At 45.3% G+C, this 25978-nt stretch overlaps 1 protein-coding gene across 4 annotated transcripts in view; it reads right to left on the bottom strand.

The window, feature by feature from the left end:
* AFAP1L2 (actin filament associated protein 1 like 2) overlaps positions 1 to 19365 on the bottom strand; it is a 71572-nt gene extending 52207 nt beyond the window's left edge. The window contains exon 1 of one of the 4 annotated variants that reach the window (XM_033149621.1): positions 19194 to 19365. In XM_033149621.1, the coding sequence (XP_033005512.1) occupies positions 19194 to 19209 (16 nt within the window). In that variant the 5' untranslated portion in view covers positions 19210 to 19365. Of the gene's footprint in view, positions 1 to 12774; positions 12854 to 19193 lie in introns of those variants that run through there. The other 3 variants (XM_033149616.1, XM_033149617.1, XM_033149620.1) reach the window with 3 other exon arrangements.
* Positions 19366 to 25978: the final 6613 nt, after the last annotated feature.

The raw sequence follows: 25978 nt of genomic DNA, 5'->3' as shown, positions 1-25978 counted from the left end.
CACTCGCTCTGTCGCCCCGGGAGCAACAGCGCACGGCCGAGGGAGCACCCCGTCCGTGCAGCGCTGCTGCTCCCAGGGTGACCGGCGTTGCGTGGGGAGTGGCGGGAGGGGCCACCACTTGTCACCCCCCGCCACTTGTCACCCCCACCCACCGCTTGTCACACCTGTCGCCCGGGGGCGTGCCACCCCCACCGTGCCCCCCCTAGCGACGCCCCAGCACGTAACTAAAATAAATTGCTCATTTAAACTGCTAGTGTCAGCTACACCTATAGTTCTGATCTAAGAATTCCCTACAATGTTGTTGCTTTTAATAAAACGTCACATGCAAGACATTAAGCACCAGGTTGGACATTTATACATATGGCAGACTCACTCTGGGAATCTGCAGCCACATGACAACTGAATGTTAAGGGGTGCAGACATGTCTTCACAGTTTTACTCATTCACAGCATAGGACATTGGAGTAGCTGCAACTATCAGGACTGCTGCATTAGCTGTTAAATTGGACCTTCCCCTGCAATGGTAGCTGCCTGCAAACTTAGAAATGATGCATGAAGTAGCTTCTAACGTCCGGTGTCTGCATGCCAGTAACCCCAAAGTCCCACATCCATTGGAAGTGCCTTTATAGTTAGTTTAAATTGGGAAGTACAGTCATACTTTGGTTGTCGAACGGAATCCGTTCCGGAAGTCTGTTTGACTTCCAAAAATGTTTGACAACCAAGGCACGGCTTCCGATTGGCTGCAAGAGCTTCCTGCACTCAATCAGAAGCTGTGTCAGACGTTTGGCTTCCAAAGAACGTTCGCAAACCGGAAGACTCTTCTGGGTTTGTGGCATTTGGGAGCTAAAACCTTTACGTCACAAGGTGTTCAGGATCCAAGGTACGACTGTACTCACTTTAAACCTATTTTCTAGGACACCATTCCCATGGAATTCAGTCTGAGTAAACATTCGAGTTGCTGTATAATCTGGTACTGTAACTACCTAGTCACGTGATCACAAGAATCTGCAATCATGCCCATTTTGCATTCTTCTGCACCCTCTTGCTGAAGTATTTTCTAAAGTCAGAAGCCAGCTCTTGAAGATGACAGGATTAACACTTGAAACTCAGGCATTCTGCAATCAATTGCTTTCTTGAAGTATAATCTACCCAAGGAGATTGGAGACCTGGCATTCCACAAGGACAGGAAGAGAATATCTGCCCTATGCAGATGTTGTCTGTCTCTACAGAGTGGTATTCTGTGATGGTGCCATCTTGCCCTTTGTCCACCTATGCAGATGTTGTCTGTCTCTACAGAGTGGCATTCTGTGATGGTGCCATCTTGCCCTTTGTCCACCTATGCAGATGTTGTCTGTCTCTACAGAGTGGCATTCTGTGATGGTGCCATCTTGCCCTTTGTCCACCTATGCAGATGTTGTCTGTCTCTACAGAGTGGCATTCTGTGATGGTGCCATCTTGCCCTTTGTCCACCTATGCAGATGTTGTCTGTCTCTACAGAGTGGTATTCTGGGATGGTGCCATCTTGCCCTTTGTCCACCATGCACTAGACATCACATTCAAACTGGGTCTAGGTGTGTAAAGAACAGGAGGTTCTAATTTAATTATATTAGTGTGGTAATGTCAAATTTAGATTTATACCAGGCACACAAAACTAGTGAATGCTGAAGTTCAGTACTGTAATGTCTTGGTATACTCTGGGAGAGGTTCAGAAACAAGGAGGAGCTAAAAGAAGTGTCTCAAATAATCAGAGGTCTTTGGGGCTCAGATATTTACTTTTTCCTGTCTATGTCGTCTGCCTGCTGTCAAGCTATATGCCTTTCCTTTAACTGTGAGCTCTCTGCCATCCAAATATATGCCTCATAATCAAAATTATTTGAAATCGCTACCCTGAAGCTTGGCAGTAGAATAAATTATGCAAAGTAATTAAGAAAATGCAAATGTGCTCAGTTCACAAACCCAAAAGCTTCTTGGCAAGAGACTCACATTACTCTGACAAGGGTTGCACACAGCCATGATTACTTATTTGTCCATAGATATGGCGAGGTGGAGCGGAGCAAATGGAGTTACCAGTGTAGTGAAAAGGTCATTGTCTGGGTTACACACAACTAAAATAGAACTCTTAACTACATTTCTAGTCTATACAAAAATAGCTTGACTGGATGTCTAGCAACCCTAACTCACATTCTGCATATTTTAGACACCTCCCAATTAATCAGTTGTTATTATTACGCATGCTGTTTAGAAAAAACAACCACAAAAGATTATCTGTTGTTGCTATTTTAGCTTGTTGTGAATTAGTGCTTTCTGCTTATATTTGCTTCAGAGATACATTGCAATGACTTTCTAATGAGTTTTTCACTTTAGAAGTAGAATTCTTAATTGTGCTGTAGAAGAAGAAGAAGGAGTTTGGATTTGATATCCCGCTTTTCACTACCCGAAGGAGTCTCAAAGCAGCTAACATTCTCCTTTCCCTTCCTCCCCCACAACAAACACTCTGTGAGGTGAGTGGGGCTGAGAGACTTCAGAGAAGTGTGACTAGCCCAAGGTCACCCAGCAGCTGCATGTGGAGGAGCGGAGACGCGAACCCGGTTCTGTAGAGAGCAGAGTGTTGAACCTGGACTGGAGAGGTCTGGGTTCAAATTCATGTTTCACTACTGGGTAGCCTTGGCAGGTCCCAGCCCATCAGCTTAACCTAATGCACAGGATACACTTCCTCAAGTTCATTGCAGGATGCATAGGACGTAATAGTGCTTTTCATATGTTACTGATGTTTAGGAGGCAAGCTGATCAGGGTTCTCAATTACACAGACAGCCTCCATACACTGAGAAAGCTCCCTGCTGCAGGCATTATCCTCAACGCAAGGACCTCAAAGGTGGATGGAGGAGAAGCAATGTGACTCTTGTGATAGGGGTAAACAAATGGTCCAAATCACTTTTCAACACACTTGAGCTCTGCATGCAAGTTATGCATAATGAGGGCTTGTTCATCTAGTATCAGTGACCATGAGTTAAGGATAATAGCACTTTTACAGCATTCAAAGCACTCCACAACTCCACATACAGTATATGTTCTCAGCAACTGTTATATGAGCCCTTCAAAGGAGGCTATCGTTGCTATCTTTGTATCCAGGAGTCCACAGATTCATGCACCACCTTGCTAAGAATGTCTAAGAACATAAGAAGAAGCCTGCTGGATCAGGCCAATGGTCCATCTAGTCCAGCATCCTGTTCTCACAGTGGTCTCCCAGAGGCCTGTGGAAAACCCACAGACAAGATCTAAGCACAAGAGCACCCCTCCTGTGGTTTCCACGAATTGGTATCCAGGAGCATTACTGCCTCCATGAGGGGGAGTCCCTGTCTTTTCAAAAAGCCAAATGCCCCTGCATCTGGAGGAGCACAGATGAGCGAATGAGAGAAGGGGGGGGGGACACTGCAGGCCACACTGTCCTGTAGTGTCCTTGTGGGGAGAAGGGAAGAGAACACCTTAATTTAATTCAGAGTGTGGCCCATGGGTTCTGTGTTGAAGTGTTTTTGCAGCCCACTTGGTCTGAGAGGTTGGATTGCCATGTTATAATAAGACAAGACCCACCCTTACCCAAAGCCTGGATGTTTTGGAAAGGCTCAGAAACCACCCCGGGCTTGAGAGTACAACAGGGAATCCCCCTAATCTTGCAAGGAACCTCCAAGAAGCTGTGGAAGTGCAAAACATCTCACTGCCATTTAAGCCCTTCCAAAGTCAGTGTGAGGCCAGGGGATTTCCCCATCCATGTCCTCAGCCCGAAAGAGAGGCAGGGACTCTCCAAGACTATGAAAGCAGCAAGTTGCCTCACTGCTTTCCAAGCCTCTTTGAAGTTCAGCTTGGTATCACAGCCAATATCACGCCATGCTCCTCCACATTTCGTAGTAAATAGGCCATTGAAGCTATGCAATTTCTACCCATATGACATATGAAATGGACTGAGGCCAAGAATAGCATATCGCTCATGGCTCCCATCTGCCATGACCACTGACCATACTGTCAGGGACAGATGGGAACTGCAGTCCAACCACATCTGGAGGGCAGCATGTTCCCCATTCCTGACCTAGGCAAAAGCGTGATTATGGCAGCAGCAAGATTTGCATTTGGGACTTCCTGGCTCACAGCTTTCTTAATAATTATACTGCACTGCTGAAAATAGTACATTCTGCTTGGAGTGAGCCTGTGGGTTGCTACCTTCACGGTCAGATTGTGCTCAGTGCCACCTGGGCAAAAGTGGAGCAGTTCTGGCAAAAAAATTCATATCGGTTCTTATGAGCACGTTAGCTTTAGGCTTTGAAACCTTGTGTTAAACGAGACGCCAAAAGAATATCTTAAATGTGACCTTTTAAAAATATATCATGTGATTTGATGGAAATCTTGACATTTAATCACTGGTGGTGGTGATGATGACGATGATGCAAATATATGGTATTAAAGGGTCAAACTGACCTCCATATGTTTATTAAATGTGTGTTTGCTGGTTCAGTTATAAAACAGGAACTTTTAACACAATGCAGACTATTAACATTAATCAAAACAACTGAGATGTGAATAACACCGGGGGTCACACACACCCCCAATGCTCCTCTGCTTTAAGACATCCCCACACACCCTTGCTGGACCATGCTCACTTTTGATTTTTGACCAAGCCGGGGGGGGGGGGACCTTCTTAAAAGCAGTGGCATATGGAAGGGGAAATATTTCATTCCATCCCTAGTATGCTTGTTGTTTTGACAGAAGAGCAACTGCATGTTTAATAAGCACATGTGCCTCTCATTTCTGTAGCTCCAAGTGATCTGTAGTTTGTGAAGTTCATTGTTGTTGTTGTTGTTCAGTCGTTCAGTCGTGTCCGACTCTTCGTGACCCCATGGACCAGAGCACGCCAGGCACGCCTATCCTTCACTGCCTCTCGCAGTTTGGCCAAACTCATGTTAGTAGCTTCGAGAACACTGTCCAACCATCTCGAAGTTCATTGTAGATGTAGAAAATGAGGGGTATATTCATTCCTGCCCATTATGCCTAGTTAGGTACTGGTCATTACATTACCGGTATTTATTGCATTTATATCCTACCTTTTCTCCAAGGATTTCAAAATGATCTACATGGCTGTTATCACCCTGAGTTGCTTTTTATCCTCACAAGAACTCTGTAAGGCCAGTTTGACAGAGAGATCATGATGCTAGCTAGGCTCTGCTTGTCTACAAATATCTTCAGCAAGGTGAATTCTGTTCACTTCTTCCTTCCAATTATATAGCACATTATACCCCAGCAACTAGAGTCTAGCTGATATGGGAAAACCTGTAAGGTATTATTGTCTATGGAGTAAGTCAGGATTCTTCAAAGCGTTGGACTGAATAAACGATCTCCAGTTACTTCCCAGCCCTTCTGTCCAAAGATTTTATAACGCAGGAAATTATGAAAAAAAGATACAGCTAAAAATTAGATGGTTATCGGGATCTCCCCACCCCCCATCTCATATTAAAAAGAACACTTTCTGGAATTCTATTAATTGTTCTCTCAAAATTACTTCTGGGGTCTTTTAGAAGTCTCAAGGGGGCATGTTAAAAAACTGGAGGAAGGCATAAATAACAGCACTCAAAACCGAAGAAAGCAAATCAGCACATCAGAGAAATGCCAAAGTTGTGGAAAAACTTCCTTTCATAAGAACAATGTCCTGAATACACAGTTTGGTAGGAAATGAGGAAGCAGGGCAGTGCAACATACAAAGGGCAAAACAGTCTCCAATTGTGATCCACACAATGTAGTTTTTGGCCTGTCACACAAGACCTTCGGTTATGTTCATCTTAATATTCTTCTCAGGCTATGGATCTCTCATAACCTATTAGCTTCAAGAGATACCCTTGTAACACAAGCCTTCCCAGGCTGGTGCCCGCCAGATATTGCTGACTACAACCAGTATGGCCAGTGGCAAAGGATAATGGGAGTTATAGTCTAAAACAGCTCTAGGGCACAACATTGGGGAAGGCTGCTGCCTCTAGTGGCTTGATGATCTGTATATTTTGAGACCCATCATTCCCAACACACATGATGATCCATCCAATTTGAAACTTCAAACTCCACTGCTGCAGTGGAGAATAGGGCAAAATCTTATCATTGTTCTCAGAACCTCTCCTAATGATAAGTAACTAAGAGCCAATGGAAAATTAATAGGCCAAAATAGCACATTGGAGCCGACTAGCCAACTGATGGGAGATTGTTAGATGCTTCTCCATGTGTAAAAAGGCATCCTTTAGAATGTAGAAATATAAATCACCCTTCTTCCTGGCATGCTAGCAGTTCATGTGAAGTAGGTTTTTATACGCAACAAAACCAAGGGAAGGTGGACGAGAAATCCACTAGTGAATAGAATACTGGCTGTAATGCGGAAACACTGAGCCGGTGCAAGTTGTGACTCATTTCTTTCTTCTTTACATCTATTTACCACAAGACCTGATATCTTTGTTACTGCCTCTGCCACTTCCTCATCGATCCACAGCATAGCTGGGAGGGCAGAAGGGCTTGCCTCAACAGGCTGGTGAGCAGCCTTTCAGGGGCACGGACTTCCATGAGCGGCCAGACACATTCCAACCCAATAACTGGTCAGAGGCAAGAGGAGAAAGCACAAGTCAATATATCTCCCTGTTGCAAAGCCATTTCTTCAACTTCTGCTTCTGTGCTAGAGCAGCACTTGCCAACCTGGTCCCCTAACGGTTGTCAGTTCTGGGCTGCAAGTGTGCTGGCTGAGGCTGATGGCAGTTGTAGTCAAAAACATCTGGAAGACAGTGTGCTAGAGAGGGTGGCAAAGAATCAGTATGTTGCAAACTGATTACACCTTACAGAAGCAGGCCAGCAAAACTTCCATCGTTGCAACCTAACAGGGTCATCATTATGGCCTACAAAGTGTGTGCTATAGGATCTTTGTCTTTTAAGAGGGTGGAGGGAGGGAGGGAGGGAGGGAGGGTGAAGGCTACTGTATAGATTATACTCACTAACTAAAAATGTCACATCCACAAAAGTTTCAGAGCAAGAAAAAAAATCCAATAATTCTCGTGCACTCAAATCCCTTGTTGTTCAAAATCACCTGGTGAATGCAACAAGATAGAGTAGTCATGCCTAGCCCTACACAGAATTAAAAATCAATAAGCTGCCGGGTCCATGAAAACAAGCATATTGATTCCACAGACAAGGCTGCAGCAGGACATTTTGCTACCTGAGGCAAAGGTCAAGACAGTACTCCCCCTCCTATTCCATGTGCAGATGATGACCAGGATGGCAGCTGAAACTTGTTTTAAAAACCAGGGGCAGGATGTCACACAGGGCACAGTGAAGATTGCGTGGCACACAGAGATTCCGTCCTCCAACACTTCCCTGCCACTCCGCATCTGCTGCCTGAGGCAGCCGCCCCACTCTGCCATATGGCAGGCAAGCCCAGTCCACACGCAACAGTCATTCAAGAAGTGGCCTTATACATCTCCGTGGGTTTGTTTGAAGACAGTTAAAATACATGCTCTTTGAGAAAATAGCAAGAACCTCATAAATCTACTCATCTGTCTGTTCCATTAATACTATCAAGGTTTAAAGCTAGGGTCTCTAGGACAAGTGGTTTCACTACAAGTACTTAAGTCCTGGATAGAGAAGGGAAGCTTCAAGCTTACTTGCAAGATACAGAGATAGCCACATGTTCAAGAGCTGCTCAGTATGACTAAGGGTGCATTCAGACATGGGAATTATTGAACTGATTCTCCTAACTCTAGGGCTAGGGCTTCTACCCAGGATTCTAATGTTCCTTTTACACTGCATTGCCTGTTGTGCTATGGAGCTGTGGCTATTTGACCGATACACCACTGTGGTGGGCTAAATTTTAAATGGTGGAAAAGAACGGTATGCTGGAATACCATCTGAAAGGTCATCATGTGAAATTACAAGGCAAAGCTCCAATGACTTTCGGAGTTAATGGGGTTGCAAACAGATTTCTTCTGGAAGCAAATTAACACAAACATGAGTGCTAAACGTCCACTAGATTCCGCTAGTTTGCCAGAAGTGGCTTTTACATCGTGTGAAAGATCACTTAAAACGTGGAAATTGTCAGCTAAGGAAGCATTGTGAAAATGGAATAAAGTGCTATTTGAATGCAGCCTCCGATGCACTTGTCATTAATTTACATGTTGCAGGTTTTCGAAACACATTCTAAGGCTGAGTCCAAGTGAGTCCAAATTTAAGCTCTGCCTGTTACAGTTACATCATGGGTTGCTCCCTCCACTCACAGTGCAATCTGATAAATAGCAAGTCCCACTGAGATCAGTTAGGCTTACTCCCAGGCAAGTGGGTATAGGGCTGAAGCCTTATTATCTCCCCTCCCATTTCCCAGTGTGCCTTAAACCAGGAAAGGATCCTAGCCAAAAAAAGAACAAAAGACCCTTTGAATCCAAACTCTAGGAAGTACAGTTTCTTAGCTTCTATGCATGTCTCTTTCAGCCCCCAAGCTCCCTTGTTCAACACTGCAGAAGAAGCCCCTCCAAAAGTATAGCTTCCCGTTTCAGTGTTTGTTGAAATCACCCCCAATAACCTGGGAGTTTTTCAGTGTTCCCCATGACGTACAGTAATAAATGCTTGCATTGGGGTGGGAGGGAGTAGGGGGGGGGAATTTGCTGCTAGATCCTTTAAGCTACAAGTTAAATGACTCTAGTGTTGCCCTACACTAAATTTTAAGGCCACAAAACCTACACTAGACGTCTTCTGAAGGAAGAACACATATAAGACACAATTGGTAGAAGGCCTCTGGTAAGCATCAATTTTTAAAAGTCTGACCTAGATAAATTAACTTTATGCAGCATTAGTAGCCTGATATGTTTGCTTCATGGGAATCACAGTCTGATCCCATAAGACCGGGATATTTGCCTTTAGGCGGAATTGTTTGTAATTGGATAGGATTATTATGCTGCCATATACCAAACCATCATCAGATGTGCTTTCAGTGGAATCCTGCCCACAAAGGCAAGAGGTCAGGGGTGGGGGGAGGGAATCTATTTCTGTAGACACTGACCCTTCATGTTTAGAATATTAGATCAAACACTCACAGTTTTCCCATGATGCAGATACTCAGCAGACCTTTTCTTTCCACTGCTAAACTTCCATTGTTATATTTATAGCCTGCTGCTCCTGAGAAGACATGCAACCCAATCCTATGCATATTTACTTGGAAGCAAGTCCTGTAAGTATTCAGTGGGGCTTACTCTCTGGTAAGTGTGCATAGAATTGCTGCCTCAAGGCAGTTTACATGGGCCACCTAAGCACTGACCAGATTTGCACCCGCTTGGCCTCAACAGGTGTTCCCAATTCAGAAATATTATTTGACACATTCAAACCCCGACTCTCCACCTTGCAAGGTCCTTAAGGATGCTTACAATCCAAAAACAGCACCCCCTGGATTTCTGCATGGGTTGGATCATGGTTTTCTTTGGAATCCAAGACCCATAATGAATACTACGAGGTGGTCTAAGGGCTTTGTTGAAAATCTCCCCCTTTAAAAACAGCTACAGGGTTTGGCTCCTGCTGTGAGGTTTGAAAACAAGGACTAAGAATGCCTTAAGAACAACGTCATGTGCTGCTGCTCTCAGGGAGATTGTACAGGGTGGGGTGGAATATAGCTGTCCCTGTGGGTCCAGGGGCAGAAAAGCATGGCTTCCCCCAATACAATATCCCAGAGTGAAACAACACATCACACCACACACAATTGGTCCCAGGGGCATTTACAGTCCCATTTTTGAGCTGCACTGTTGTAGCTGCTCCAGGTGGCTACTATCTGTTTTTAACAACAAAAGTTTTTTGTGGACCATTTCAGTGAGCAAGCAGCTAAGTTTATACATTGCAGGGTTGTTGTTTTTTAAGTCCACACTTTACTGTATCAACAGAATGAAGCAGACTTTAAAACACATACACACAGAAGTGGCACAGGGTGATTTGGGACTGATCCATGCCTAGTCCCCAGTCATCAGCTTCAAAACCATTTTAATCAGACAGGTTTAGAGGGAAGAAGGCATTCCTTCATTTTAGCCATGTACATGCTGTAAACTTTGTGGAAGCAATTCAGGATGCCTGAATAAGCAGGTCATCTGGAGCATCCCTGTTTTGTGGATGGTAATGGGATCCTTTGGACAAATTGTTCCCTTTAATCTTGCTCCTCTACAAGAGTTATTATGTGGACAAACAGACCCAAACAGTTAAATACAGATTCAATAACCAAAGAGCACTTCAATGTCTCAAGGCAGTCACACAACAAATAACTAACCATGTTGTGCACAGAAGGCTGAATGGACTGGACCAGTGTTTTGTGCATGAATTATAAGCCCAAGTAGCAGTTACTAAAGTAATTTGCACACAAAATGATTATAATGCCATTACAGTTCCTTAATCTGACAGCTTTACTTAACTGACTGGTCTCGTCTGTATACCCATTGTACGACAGATGATAATTCAGCATTCCAAACTAGGCAAATAAAATGCCAGTTGCATGAGCAATTTTAGATGCTCGATATGAATCACCTTGCTTCCTCCTTAGGGAAGAGCACGCCCTTGTTTTGCCTTCTTTTCCAGCACACTTACTTCCAAGATCCCAGGTCTTGCCCCAACTCCTCACCTTCTCCACCAGGCACATTTTTTGTTTCATCTTTTCAACCTAGACATTTTCACATGTAGAATTTACATACTCTCCAACAGAGTCTGGCTCAGTGAAATAGTATTCACTGACTTCTGTGGAGAACAGGCTGGTCTTAGCTGAAGGAGACTCAGATTCAGATCTCTGTTTTGTCCTGTAGCTTTTTAAGCTCATATTGGACAAGTCAGTACTGTATATACAAAACAATAACCTTAAGCAACAAAACTGAATATATATTTTTAGGACTACATGGCCTGTTTAATTTACTACACTGCTCCATATTATGGGAAATGGCAAGAAGGTGCATTGAGTGTAATACGGAGATCATGGACACTGCTGCCAAATGTGGCCTCTCTGAACCATCACTAGGGGCAGAGACGTTGTTCACATGCTGAGGCTTAGTGGGCTCCCTGAAGGACTGACCAGATACCACACAAAATACAAGGTGGTTTGGTTCACTGGTTCCATGAGGGGGTATGGTCTGGATGCGTCTATTTGTGGCTCCATCCAAGAGCTGGATGTGGCTTGTCACAAACCAGTGAAAGCTTCTATCTGCAGATACCATCTCAACACATTTTGTTGCACCATCGCTCTGAAAGATCTCTTGCAAAAAAGGTACCAAGCCTCTCTTTTTACAAAGCAGTTGTGCCATCTCAAAGAACTTAACCCAAGGAGGACATGCATGCACATAAATAGCCTTCAGGATTGTAGCTTAAGGACTTGCATCCACTGGAAATTTACACAGGGACTGGTTCAGATGCTTGAAATTCCTCCATGTGAATGCCCACATAGGCACAGCCGCATTAAGGAAATTAGCATCCGTTCTAGTACAGCCACGATTCACAGTGCTTTCTGAGGATAACAGATGCAAGCACTGCAGCTGGAAAACACACTGCTTTGCTCATGTGGCTGGTGGTATGTGCACCTAGGGTGGAATAAGGCAGATGCTGCATCTTTTCTGCATTCAAGGCCATTTTCCATGGGAGAATTTCAAGCATCTGAACCAGCCCAGTGACATATATTATAACAGGTTGGTCAGTTGAACAGCGATACAAACACTTCAGATAAAGACTTTTTACTTTCCCAGACCCATTGCAAAATGATTACTCTTATTCCACAGCAATATCAAGCTTCTGGTTAGAAATCCACAACTTAATGGTGGTCCCATGACAGCATGCCTGTCTGGGCCAATCAGCAGGCCACCCTCATGACTCACGGGGATGCAGAACATGTATTAATAAAAGAAGAACAAGAGAAGAAGAGTTTAGATTTCATATCCCGCTTTATCACTACCCGAAGGAGTCTCAAAGCGGCTAACATTCTCCTTTCCCTTCCTCCCCCACACCAAACACTCTGTGAGGTGAGTGAGGCTGAGAGACTTCAAAGAAGTGTGACTAGCCCAAGGTCACCCAGCAGCTGCATGTGGAGGAGTGGAGACACGAACCCGGTTCCCCAGATTACGAGTCTACCACTCTTAACCACTACACCACACTGCCTAGAAACAAGGATGCCACAGTTGCCTCAGCTGTGAAGCGATAGCAGGGGCAAGCTGAGAGCACTAGGACAAAGAGGTGTGGCTTTCTTCATGGCATGATGGATACACCTCCTCTACTACCAGGAAGCCTGGATTCTGGGAATGTGGTTTCTGCCATGCCTATGACCGACATGAAGAGGATCAGCCCTAAAGCACTGTTGATGGCACACCTGTGCTTAATGCCATCTAAATTGGGGTCATCACGACAACTTGTGGGAGTGAATTCTATAGTTTAACTGTACACTGCATGAAGAACTTTCTTTGTCTGTTCTGAATCTTCCAGCATTCATTCAAAGAGAGATGAGGGCAAAAGAAAGCTGAGGCACAAATTAAGGTAGCACAGGTACAGGGCAAGTGTAGTGCCCCTCCCTGTCACATTTATCATGCCAAATCCTCTGTAGATAAACCTTAGATTTTGTCTAGTCAATGATTAGTTGTTCTGTCTTGTTATGAAGTCGGTTGCAAGTTAGCTAACCTGTTTACAGACACCAGGTTAGAATCCAGTCTAGCAAGCTATAATAAACATTCTTTTTCATGAAACAAATGTTGGTTGAATGTCTAGACTCACCTTGAGATTGTCGGTTAATTCATTTTAATTGGGATATCATGATCCAGCAAGGGAAGTCTGCATTGGGTCATCCATACACAGAGTCAAGAACCTTGCATTCAGCATCTGGGGTTGCACAAACACCCCGGGGGATCATTTAAGTCTACAGGTGCAACTTTGAACAGGTAATCAGCATCATCAGGTGTGAGAGTACTGTAGTTATACTGTATCTTATTTAAAGAGCTACATATCCAGTTTCCTTCCCCCTCCTCCCTTTAAAAGGTAGAAAGTACAGTCAAAGCTGGTTGTGTCAATGATATATTTAGTATGTACATGCTGATCCCTGAAAGAAGCCTGTAGCTATAGGCAAAGGCAAGCCTTTGAGTCTGGAAATCTCTCTGCATGGAGGAGTGAGGGAAAGATCAATGTTTATTTGATGTTAGCCGCCCTGAGCCCAGTCTCAGCTGGGGAGAGGATGGGATACAAATAAAAGATGATGATGATGATTATTATTATTATTATTTCCCTGGCCTGCTCTTCGCATCATGTCCCTGGGGAAGAGGGAATTGTTTGCTGCCCACCAAAATACCCCACCTAGAAATGTGTCTGCCCTACCTAACAAGGCTGGCTGCACAAAGTGTCACTTACAGCTTTTTCCCCCAGCTAGAACTCAGTTCTGGCACCTCTCACGTGGGTGCAATTGCCATTATAACAAGAGGTGTTCATGGTGAGTTCCAGCAACTTTTTTCTATAAAAATAGCACTGGGGAGACTTAATGACACTAGTTGGCAACAAGCTCAGAGCACAATCAGCTTGTTGCCACTGTAACATTCTGAATAGCACACTTTTTAGACTTCTTGTGGTGCATGCATACTTGTGTGCAAACTTTACCAGCATGGGTCAGCCAACCGACTAAATCAATTCCGGGACCTATCTTGAGAATTCAGCCTCACATCACAGATTTCCCTCTGAGAAAGTTGCATGGAGAATTCTGATGATTCCATGGGAATCATCCCTAAAGCCATCATGTGCAGGCTAAACATTACATCATCCTTAAAACAGTTGGAAATTATACACCAATTTAGCTGAATTCACAGCATGCCCCATCCCAACATGGCAGGGCGAATAACAACAGATCAAAACACAAACACAAAAATGCCTCTCTAAAATCCTGTTACAATCCAAGTAAAACAGCCAAAGAACAAAACAGCAGCTGAGTGCCCCAATCACCAGTCAGCTTCTCTTTAGCCCACAAGCCAACCTCAACAGAAATGGACTGCTTGCAAGTGTGCTGAAAGTCATACTGGAGCTATTCCCCACCCTTAAGTAATTTAAATCCTCAAATATACTCTGTCTTTGAAGAGTTAAAGCTTCTGAAATAGAGACACTTACTGGTTTGATTCCTTAGGGAAGTTAACAGAGCAATCCTAGACATGTCTACTCAGAAGTAAGTCTCTATTCTGTCCAATAGATCTTACCCCCAGAAAAGGGGGCATAGGACTGCAGCAAAAAATGTCTTTATGGACTTATTTATTTTAATTTCTATGGCGCTTTATATTTTTAATAAAAACCTCCAAGTGCTGTACAGCCTATGGTGTCCTCTCTTTATCATATGGGGTTATTTTTTAATACTTCATGTAAAGAGATTCCCAGACCCTGGCAAGACTCCATGGGGAAGAAGTCCTTAGCTAAGCTATCAATGGTTCCTTTCTGTGTGTACTTGGCCAACCCCAGAGAGTACAATCAAACATCAAAGAGGAAGTGGTCTCCCCTAAACCCCTTTCCCCCTGCCTATAAAGTTGTCAGCCGCCTCCCCACATTCCCCCCCCCCCGACTCTTCTGTCAAGCATTGCTCCTCCTGGTGGGCTGCCTTGCCAGCTGCTGCTACTGCGACAGCTCCTGCAATTTCTGCAAACACAACCCTCGCATAACACGAGAAGAATGGTGCTCTCTGTTCCCACAGCACAGCCCATGCATCTGCACCAAAGGCAAAAGGAACCACATCCCCAATGTAATCGGGCAGCCTCACACTTAAGGCCTTATGTACACAAATCCTTTATCGAAAAGCATTTGGGGCTTTCATTTTCACCTCACTTTTCATGTGAACATTGCTGCTCTTCAGGTTTAGTTATTTCAGCAAACCACTCCTCAACTTTACTGGACTTTCTTCAATGGTTGCTTTTGCACTAAACACACATCTGGGATATTTCCAGCTCTCTGTATACATTGGGGATAACCAATATGGCACCCTTCAGATGCTACTGAGCTCCCATCAGCCCTAGGTAGCATGGTGAGAGATAAGGGCAGTTGTAGTCCAGCAATGTCTGAAAGATGGAGGGCACAAGGAGAAGGGGACAACAGAGGACGAGATGGTTGGACAGTGTTCTCGAAGCGACTAGCATGAGTTTGGCCAAACTACGGGAGGCAGTGGAGGATAGTGCTGCCTGGCGTGCTCTGGTCCATGGGGTCACGAAGAGTCGGACACGACTGAACAACAACAACAAATGTCTGAAGAGCACCATGTTGACTATCTCTGGTGTGCACCCTTGTTACACACAGAGCCACCTACAAGACACATGGCACTTCCCCTTGCCAACGTAAGGAAAACAGTAAGATGCAATGCTTAGACACTTCAACACTACGGCTTAGGGAATGTGGTTGAGGCAGAAGCAGCGGTGGTCGTTTCTTACCCATTAGAGCTGCACTGAAGCAGCTCCCACTTCAGAAACTATCCACAGTTTTTAGAGCTTTCCATTATTTCTTTTCTTTGCGCTGGCTAGTTTCATCCCAAGGGACTGACTGGTGGGATACCAAGCTGCATTGTACTAGGCCAGACTGCTTGTCAATCTTCAGGGTCAATCCAAGACACTGCCTACAGTTGGAACAGGAAATGGCTGCCCCCCAGATCAGGTACCCACTCCCTTCTCCCCAGTTGAAGTTGCATATTCACCAAGGTTGGTCACGTTATTTTGGCACCTGGTCCCATTCCCAACAGAGCAAAAACACAATAATAAATTAAATAAGGGGTTTCTGCCTTTTCATGTTCGCCTGATACAATTGCCCCACTGGTCATGATTTTCTGGAAAACATTGACTAGGAAAAATTTCAATAACATTTTCCTATGCAAATGAAGTTGTTTTGCATAGGGTGATTTGAAAATGGGGTGAGTATAGAATGGTCTCATTCACATGTTTATTTTACTTGCATTTAGTAAACCAAACTTTTAAAAAGCACCCAATTTCTTACCACAAATGTCTGACCTGAAATATATGTATCCTCTTTGCATACTAGTGATAATCGCCTGGAAAAACATTAATTGAAACTTTGGAACTCCCAAGCTTGCCTCATAGCATATTTGCAGTAGGTAACCATTTGTGGTTACTAATGAAATGGGAAATTTTCCACAGTAAAATGAAGCACTGAGGGAAATAATTCCAGAATTACTTCCACTCCACACCACTGCCTAATGCAGGCTTCCTCAACCTTGGCCCTCCAGATGTTTTGAGACTACATTTCCCATCATCCCTGACCACTGGTCCTGCTAGCTAGGGATCATGGGAGTTGTAGGCCAAAAACATCTGGAGGGCAGAGTTTGGGGAAGCCTGGCCTAATGGTATGACCAGCCCTCTTCATCTTGCGCAGGACTAATGTAGAATGGTAGGCAGTAACTCTTCAATGTCTCAGGTGGAGGGAGTGGTGTGGAAAGGAGGTTACATTAAGAGACCTAGGCTGCAATCCTAGGCCCACATATCTCTGCGGGGGTTTACTTCTGAGTAGACATCGAGTAGGCTTGCACTATACATCCCATGATTCCTGCAAACTGCAGATTCAGGAAGTGCTGGACAATTGTCAACTATTATCTATTCAGATTACATATAAATAAATGACTCTCTGTAGACTGGTCAGTTACCATTGGAATAAGGCAAACATAGGTCCTGTTGCAGTCCTGTTGAGCTCCGGAGAGTGAAAAGTTCATTTTAAAGGTTTGCATTATAAATGCAGAAAGCCAGATCCCCAGGTACTGATGCAAACTGGCCTCACCAGACTACACTGTCAGCTGGTCCAACCACCTCCTAAACTGGTAAAGTGAGTAGACATTTATTTATTATATTTAGATTCCTTTCCTGCCCTGGCCCTAGGGCAGCATGCTGGTTGCAATGCATCCAGGGATGTGTGCTTGTGGAAAAGTTTCCAGTGTTTTCCAGTGAATTTTTTCCTTGTCATAAGGTCATTATTGGCAATAAATTAATGCAGGTTGCAAATACAATGTTAGGTAATCTTGGCAGTTTTAGTTTTGTTTTATATATATATAACAACCATTCAGAACACCCTGTAGGGCATCAGAAAATTTTCTCATAGTAAAATGAAGATTTTCCCAGTGCAAATTGCTGTCATGTGCAGAAGTAAAAATTCCCAGTTCAACATTTTCTGGAAATCCCACATCACTGAAGGCTGCCTTTCCTTGCTTCTCTACACCCCTGCAAAGTAAGACAGACTGAATGACAGACATTCAGTAAACTGCATAACTGAGCAAATATTGGAACATTCGGACCCACCACATTGGCCTGTATTGTATATGAAAAAGAAAAAAGATAAAATTACAATCCTGTGCAAGCTTACTCAGAAGTAAACCTCAATGTGTGCAATGCAACTTAATCCCACCAGGTAAGAAAGGGGATTTTAGGAATAACTTTCTGACAGCGTGGGCAGCTCTATGGTGGACCAGACTACCTAGTGGGCTTGCCTAATCTTTGGTTTTCAAGCAAAAGTTGAAGAGATGCTCATTTGGGATGATGAAGGGGTAGTTTTCCTGTACCTGCAAGGGCATGAACTAGGTGAGCTCTGTGTTCCCTTCCACCTCTGACTTTAAGCATAAGTGCATAAGGACCTAACATAAGATCAGCCCTGCTGGATCAGGAAAGTGGCCCCTCTAGTCTAGCAGCCTTTTCTCACCCTGCAGCAATGCTCTCCCCTCCTGTGGTTTCCAGCAGCTGGTATTCGGACACAGCCTTATCCTCCATCCATCATGGATTTGTCTAAGCCTCTTTTAAACTCATCCTAAATTGGTGGCCATCACTGTTGCTTGCGGGTGCTAATTCACATTGCATAAATCTAAAAGGTGTGTAAGGCTGCAAGCAACCTTAATGTATTCACAGAACGGCAAAGACAGGCTTGCATGTTAATACGGAATACTTTCAGTTTGGTGTAAGAACACTTGCAGAGCTTAGCATGTGTCTAGACACTCAGCTTGTTTACAACACTGGGGTTCACTCTTGAGCTATTCAAAGGGGGGGAATTGTTTCTGAGAATGTGCAGAGTACCTTTCCCCCACCACTGAGTAACCCTGTCCGTTCCCATTGCTGCCATACACTCAGGATAAGGAGTGATTCTGCTATAAGAAGGCACCTCTGTTGTTAGAATCGTAGCACACTCAGCATTGCTTCCCTTAATACTTAAAAGGGCTTTAAAACAATTCATTATAAACAGAAGGGACACTCAGCTCTCCACCCACCTCCAGATACCATTCGGCAGCCACGCCTTCCTCTTCCTTATCTTCCCCAGCACAATCTTGCAGACTAAACTTAGAAAGTCTGCGAATATTTATTACACGGGGGAATTAAATACACCCCCTTTACAATTCTGTTTTGGAGCAACCGCAAGACCGGAAGCGAAAGAAGGGGCGAGGAGGGGGGGGAGAGTTCTGCTCTTTGATCTCTCTCTCTCTCTCACACACACACACACACACACACACAGGTGCGGGTACTGAAATCCTCCCCCGCTTCGCGCCAACCCGGCTCCAAGTCTCGTCTTCACCTTTTCATCTCACACAGTTTCACTGGACCTCACCTAAAGGGTTTTTTGGAGCATCTGATGTATGTCAAGGAGGTTCAAATACTCTCCCTTTCTCTCCCACGGTATTTCTCTTATTCCTTTCAAAAGGAAGCCGGTTGTTTGTGTCACAATTTCACACACCCACACATCCGATTTGCTGTTTCTTTGTCCCATCATCACGAGCATCAGAACAAAAATCCTCCCCAAAGCGGCACCCTCGACTCCTTCTCCGTCGGCGGAATGGGGCTCCGTGGACCTCAGCGAATCCCATCTCTCTAGGAGTGGGTCCTGGAGGGAGACGGACCCGACTCTTCGCTCGCCACTTTCCCCCAGCCTCACAAACCCACCCCCGGCGTCCTGGCCAGTCTCGGTTCCGAGGCAACGCCTGCGGGGCAAAGATCCGTCTCAACCCACCCGCCCATTCATTAAAAGCTATAGAGAAACCCACGTTTTAAGGGACTTAAGCCTCCTACGAGCAACCAGAAGTCACATTCGGCTCCTTAGGCAGGAACATCCATTGCGGACAAACTAGCAATCCTTTCCGAAGTACCGATACACTGCCCTTTCCCACGCTGAGGGTGGGGGAAGCAAATGAACCGCCCCCTTACCTTTATATTTATCCATCCTGGATCCTTCCTTTCTTTTTATTTAGTTTTCAATTCTGGCTGCGTGGGGCAGGGAGACCTTGCATAGGGCGGCGGAGGAAGACTCGGGCTTCCCACGCTAGCCCCTGAATTAAAGACCTCTCTCCCCGCGGGATGCGCCGGCTCGCTCCTTTCTCGCCCGCGCCAGGCTGCATTGGAGTCCCAATCAGCTCTGCTTCTGCCTCTCCAGTTCAGCTCACACCGGCTGGCTCCCTTCGAGCGGAGCTCCGCCCCTTCCGTGACGTCACAACAGCGGGATCTACTGGGACTAAGGAGCTGGCTTGCCCGAGGGGGTGTTTGGGGGGCGGCGGGGACTGTGCGGTGGTTGCCCCTCGAAAGTTGCATCATCATCATCATCATCACACGACGCCCACCCTCCCTTCTTGGTCAAGTACTTATCCAAACGTGGCAGAAGCACTTATGTATTAATTCAACGTTAATAAGGGAACAAAAAGCAGCTGTTTTCGCCTCGCAGTGCCTGGGAAAAGCCAACGCCTTGGAAACGGAGAGATCGGCTTCAAAGAGACGGATCAAATTCGGATGGTGGTGGACTCTCCTTCCTTGGAGGTTTTTAAGCGCAGGTTGGACGGCCACCTGTCGTGAATGATTAGCTGTGATTCCTGCATTGCAGGGGGTTGGACTAGATGAGCCTCGGAACTCCTTCCAACTACGATTCCTCTGTGCTAGGTAAGGAGTAATAGCAAACTGCAGGAAGAAGAGGGTGCTGCCTCCCTCGCTGGAAACGGGCTTTGCAAAGCGAGAGAAAAATTCAGAAGAGTGTGCCAGCGGGGATGCAAGTTGGAGCGCGGCGCTGGGGAGAGATGCAGCAAAGGTTAGAAAGTTGGCCAGCAGAGTCGGAGAGGACGAAGGCTGTTGAAAGTGCTTCCCTGCTCTTCCGGACAGGTTAGGAATTGCAGCAACTTTCGCCTCAGCCAGGGAAAACACTCCCTTCCCCCGGACCCTGATTTATCTGCAACTTTACACGAGCTGAACACTTTGAGGCCAGAATGTTTGCTACATATAATTTGTAGAGCTGGAGCGATTTTATGCAGGTTTTTTAAAGGCTTTCTGTGCAGTTGCAGAAACGGGAGAGGGATGCTCAGCACTTTCAGGGAGATGCATAGGAATGGGAATAAATCAGTGGCTGTTTGTTTGTAGCCTTGGAACAGGAGAGGGAATTCTCAAGCCCTGGCATCATGCAGCCCTCAAAGCTTCTAGACCATGGGTAGGCAAACTAAGACCCGTGGACTGGATAAGGCCCAATTGCCCTCTGGATCTGGCCTGCAGATGGTCCAGGAATTGTGTGGATTGCCAGCACATGCGTTCTTTCCCTCTCCCTCTGTTAAGTTGTGGGTGGACACAGCAGACAACACAGTGATTTCCAAACAGCTCTTGTTTATTCTCAGGCTGGAACAGAACAGAAGTGAGCTGAAGGGCTCAGCAACCTGCTTATATAGAACTCAGCTACAAAGCAACAGTAACAACTTTCTGTAGTTACCCAATCCCTGAACGTCACTTTCAATCCCTCATTTGCATGTGCGGACCTGAGTGAAAACTGCAGCAGAATGAACTATATACACTAGTGGCCTAGGGTGAGAACTTCAATACATAACACCCTCCCTCTGCCTCACAGGGCGCCACCTCCTCCCTCCCTCCTCCTGGCTTCTCCTCGCCCTGCCTAGAGGAGAAAGGGGGCTGGGCTTTGTTGGTGCCAGCAGCAGCAGCGCTCGAGTGGACGCCATTTTAAGCACCCCCTCTTCTGAGCCCTTTCGCGTGCCGCTCATCCCCCCCCTGCCACCGCCAGCCCCTGCCGCTCGCAAGACACAGGTAAGCATCCACCGGGGCTCATGGTGCTCTTGCATCATTTTTTGCCCCAAAATATAGTCCGGCCCCTCACAAGGTATGAGGGACAGTGGACCAGCCCTCTGCTGAAAAAGTTTGCTGACCCCTGTTCTAGACCTAGAGACTCTTTCCAGGCCCCACCCCATTCTGACTCTGCCTGAGTGTTTTTGCCTGCCTGGAATTTCTGGCAAGAAATAACAGAGAAAAATACTTCAGAATTTGTCCAGCAGGGTCGGCCTTATTGTTAGACAGAATGAGGGGGCTGCCTGAGGCAACTAACACTGTAGGACAACAGCAGTCCCTTGGCTCATCCTTCTTGAGTCCTGAGCCTTGTGTACTAGAGGGGCATGACCTACACTTCCTGAACAAGCCTGCCTCCCTCAGGTGTCATTGCTAGGGCCAGTTTGCATGCAATGTATGAATGAGCAGATCTTCAGGTTCCTAGAGAGATGATTGTGGTCACCATGGACCTGCTACTGCCAAGCTGCCTGGACCTAAGCCATGGTTTGGCCTACTGTTGCATCCCAACTGAGGCTTGCGGTTTGTCTCCACCAGATAAACCACAAACAGCAAACCAAGAACAATACTTGGTTACAGCTCATTGTTTGCCTGAGGGGATAAACTTAAGAAAACTTTGTGATTCACCTGTGTATTGAGCATACTCTATCACTTTGTCTATTCAGTATTCCTAAAGATTGCATAAGGACTTGGGTTTGGGACATCATTCTGAACACTAGAAACCCTAAGCCTTGGTTTCCAAGTTGTTGTTGTTGTTGTTCAGTCGTTCAGTCGTGTCCGACTCTTCGTGACCCCATGGACCAGAGCACGCCAGGCACGCCTATCCTTCACTGCCTCCCGCAGTTTGGCCAAACTCATGTTAGTAGCTTCGAGAATACTGTCCAACCATCTCATCCTCTGTCGTCCCCTTCTCCTTGTGCCCTCAATCTTTCCCAACATCAGGGTCTTTTCTAAGGAGTCTTCTCTTCTCATGAGGTGGCCAAAGTACTGGAGCCTCAACTTCAGGATCTGTCCTTCTAGTGAGCACTCAGGGCCGATTTCCTTGAGAATGGATAGGTTTGATCTTCTTGCAGTCCATGGGACTCTCAAGAGTCTCCTCCAGCACCATAATTCAAAAGCATCAATTCTTCGGCGATCAGCCTTCTTGATGGTCCAGCTCTCACTTCCGTACATTACAGTACTGTAAATACATTTAGGAATTGGGACTCAGGGAGAATATGGAAAATGCGTGGTAAGCAGTAACCCTAGCCATAATTAACTCAGCAGGACAGCATCACACATTTACTGTTTTAATTGGTCCTACTGAGTTTACTAGGATGACTCTAAAGTAAATTTCCTAAGCAGTGTAGATTTAATTTTAACATCCTGGTAAATAAAAGGAAATTCTTGTTTCAGATGTGGATTAAGTCCTTTGAAGACAATTGCATTCTGTGAAACATTCAGATATTCCACAAAGGACTGGCAGCTGGTTATCTGGGTGGGATGGTAGGCAATTTAAAGCCAGAGGCTCCTGAGGAATTGATTCCTGCTGCATTTTTAACTGAAATGTAAATTGCAAGGTACTGGTTACATAATAATCAGCAGCATAACTTTTGCACCCAAAGGTCTTTCCTTTGCCTAAAGTGGAAAAGCTTAATGAAAGCTTTTTCTCCTTTTACTATTTGGACAAAAAGCAAAGACCGCCATGTTGGCCCATAAAGAACATTTGCAAAATATCTTTATTAGGCTAATAGTGAGCAATCTTTAGAGTCCTCTAGTATTCTTCATGGTAGGAGGAGAATGGATACACCTCTTCTCCAGTTAGAGTGCCCTAATGGTAAGTCGTAGTTAGAAAAAAAAAGTACCTGGAACAGAATACTCTCTGTATTTTCAATACAGAAATAACAAAATATAATGGATTTTTTTAAAAAAAGAAATACTTGAGGTCTGTGCTTTCTATACAGCATCTCAATCAATACTTCGAGGGACCAACATTATACCATTATAAACAACCAGGATCTCCCACCTGGAGCTCTTTCTGTCTCTCTGGTCTACCTAAAACATGATACCAGTTTGCTTGTGTGTGTTTTTAAAAAGTTTATCCAGGATCTCCTGCACTAGGATCTCCTTGTGTCCCATTCCCCATTTCAGAATGGCAATTGGACCATGTGCTATCTTCCTTTTCTCCTTCTAGTGATACCAGTTCTTTTTAGCATAGATGATGACCATAATGATACATTAGCTCACAAACCAATAATTAAGCTTCCAGGCGCCATTTTTAACCTTCAAATATCTCAAGTTAAGAAACAAGACGTGGCAAAACCTGGCATCATAAAGTCATATTAAACTAATAGCTCTGGGGAATAATCCTGAGTCACAAGAGGTAATTATGAACAGTAGTCAAGGCATAAGAGCCTCTGGCATTCCGAAATTGCACAAATGTGATGTTGAACCATTTTAGGTTCCCTAGGAGATGAAGTGTCAGGCTCAGTATAAACATGCAGTAGAATAAGAAGTGCTTGAGTGGACTACCACTGCAGAGGCCAGGGGTGTGATGCCATTTTAAACGCTTCCACATGTAAAAACAACAACCTTTAAAAACCCTCTGCAAATACTGTAAATAAAACCCAGTTCGTTAGGGAAATGTAGCCCTTTATCACTCAGGATCCTAGCCCCAATTCCATGGCACATGTAGATCAGGTTTTGGTCCGTAACTGGACTCAGGTGTGACAGAGTCACGGTACTTTCAGTAAGGGCATTCATTCCTGCCATTATGGTCTGAGCACCTCCTTTCAATTATTATGACTTAATACAGTCCTGCCCTATGACATTTGCCTTTGTACAGGTTTACAGCAGTTGAATGCAATATTAGACTCTTGTCACTTAGGACAGATTACTTGTATCCAGAGAAAGGCAAACGAGGGGCCTCTCCAGACATATTTTTAAAAATGTATTTGTTATTACTTGGGCTCGTGATGTTATCAGGGTGGTTTATACATTATTTTGCTTTCAATACTCTTTGCACCTGCAAACATTTAAGGGTCAACAGAGTGCTTCATTTCCAGTCAGTGTATGTCCCATAACTTGCTGCTTACATCCTGTAACCCTTTATACCATAAATGTTTTTTTTTCTGCCTTGTTGTTTTTCGTCCCACTTTTTTGCACTATAGTGCAAAGGTGCCCCTCCAGACAAATCGCAGAACAACTAATAAAGCGGAATGATGTGTGGATGCTACAGTATAAATCCACCACTTGTTGGCATCCATCTGTCTTCAGAGAAAATGAAGGAGTGCACCTTTCGGGTGAAGTCAACTTCTCAGATGCTGAGAGTTACAGCATCTGCTGTGGCTGGAGAGACCAATATGGAAGAGCCATGTTTTATTGCTGGTGGGGCAGATGAAGGTGTCCGGGTATGTTGATGCAGATGTACCTTGGTGTTTTTTCTCTTGATGCTCCTCCCAGCGGTCATTCCTCCTCTGGTCACTGCTGTGTATGCCCAACCTGACTGCTTGTCTCCGGGCACTGTGTTCATCTGCTAGGGATTCCCATATGATAGGGTTGATGTTGCTGGCATTCATGTTTGCAGACATCTTTGTAGCGCAGAATTGGTCTGCCAATGGACCTGATGTCTGAAGCCAGCTCCCTGTAGAGCATGGCCTTGGGGATCCACCGCTAATGCACTATTATTGCTTCAATTACATGTTGTGGAAGGTAAAGGTAAAGGGACCCCTGACTGTTAAGTCCAGTCATGGATGACTCTGGAGTTGCGGCGCTCAGCTGGCTTTTCTGGCTGAGCGAGCCGGCGTTTGTCCGCAGACAGCTTTCCGGGTCATGTGGCCAGCATGACTAAGCCGCTTCTGGCGAACCAGAGCAGCATACGGAAACGCCGTTTACCTTCCTGCCGGAGCGGTACCTGTTTATCTACTTGCACTTTGACGTGCTTTCGAACTGCTAGGTTGACAGGAGCAGGGACTGAGCAATGGGAGCTCACTCCGTCGCGGGGATTTGAACCGCCAACCTTCTGATCAGCAAGCCCTAGGCTCTGTGGTTTAGACAATAGCGCCACCCACATGTTGCGGAATACACCCCATTAAAAAAACTATAGTTTGGAAGGGCCCTAGGAAAGTCAAGGAGGTTGGTCCTGGTCTGTATGTTATTTCTGAGTCTGTCCTTGCAATTCAGGTCATATGAAATGCACATCCCCAGCACCATTTTCCTTGCTGCCCCCTTTCACCTCTTTCAACAAGAACCTTTGTTATAATAACACCAGATAAAGCCTTCTAGTCTTCATTGCATCTTAAACTCAGCACTGGCGACATCTGACTCACCTTGCCTCAGGGTAAGGCTGTCCTAGTAAGACTGCTCCCATCCTTTCCCATGAGATAAATGGTGCTTAGCTTCAAAACCAGACAACTCAATCATTCCAGGAAGCGACTAGGAGCCTGCCAGATAAGTGTTGATAGGGAGAGCGCCAAGGGACAAAAGGAGGAAGTTGGACCAGGCAGTGTTGGATGGAGGATTTAAATGGGACTAATGTTGAAATGGGACCAGGAAACACAAGTGACTCTGGGCTGGGATTCTGGTGAGGGTTTCTCTAGGGCAGGTAGATTTATTTGGTTTGTTTGTTGTTGTTGTTCAGTCCTTCAGTCGTGTCTGACTCTTCGTGACCCCATGGACCAGAGCACGCCAGGCACGCCTATCCTTCACCGCCTCCCGCAGTTTGGCCAAACTCATGCTAGTAGCTTCGAGAATACTGTCCAACCATCTCATCCTTTGTCGTCCCCTTCTCCTTGTGCCCTCCATCTTTCCCAACATCAGTGTCTTTTCCAGGGAGTCTTCTCTTCTCATGAGGTGGCCAAAGTACTGGAGCCTCAACTTCAGGATCTGTCCTTCTAGTGAGCACTCAGGGC

Source organism: Lacerta agilis, chromosome 5 (assembly GCF_009819535.1).
Source record: "Lacerta agilis isolate rLacAgi1 chromosome 5, rLacAgi1.pri, whole genome shotgun sequence".
NCBI classification, from domain to species: Eukaryota; Metazoa; Chordata; class Lepidosauria; order Squamata; family Lacertidae; genus Lacerta; species Lacerta agilis.
The sequence above is the reverse complement of the archived record's forward strand: the minus strand, read 5'-3'. Positions and strand labels throughout refer to the sequence as shown.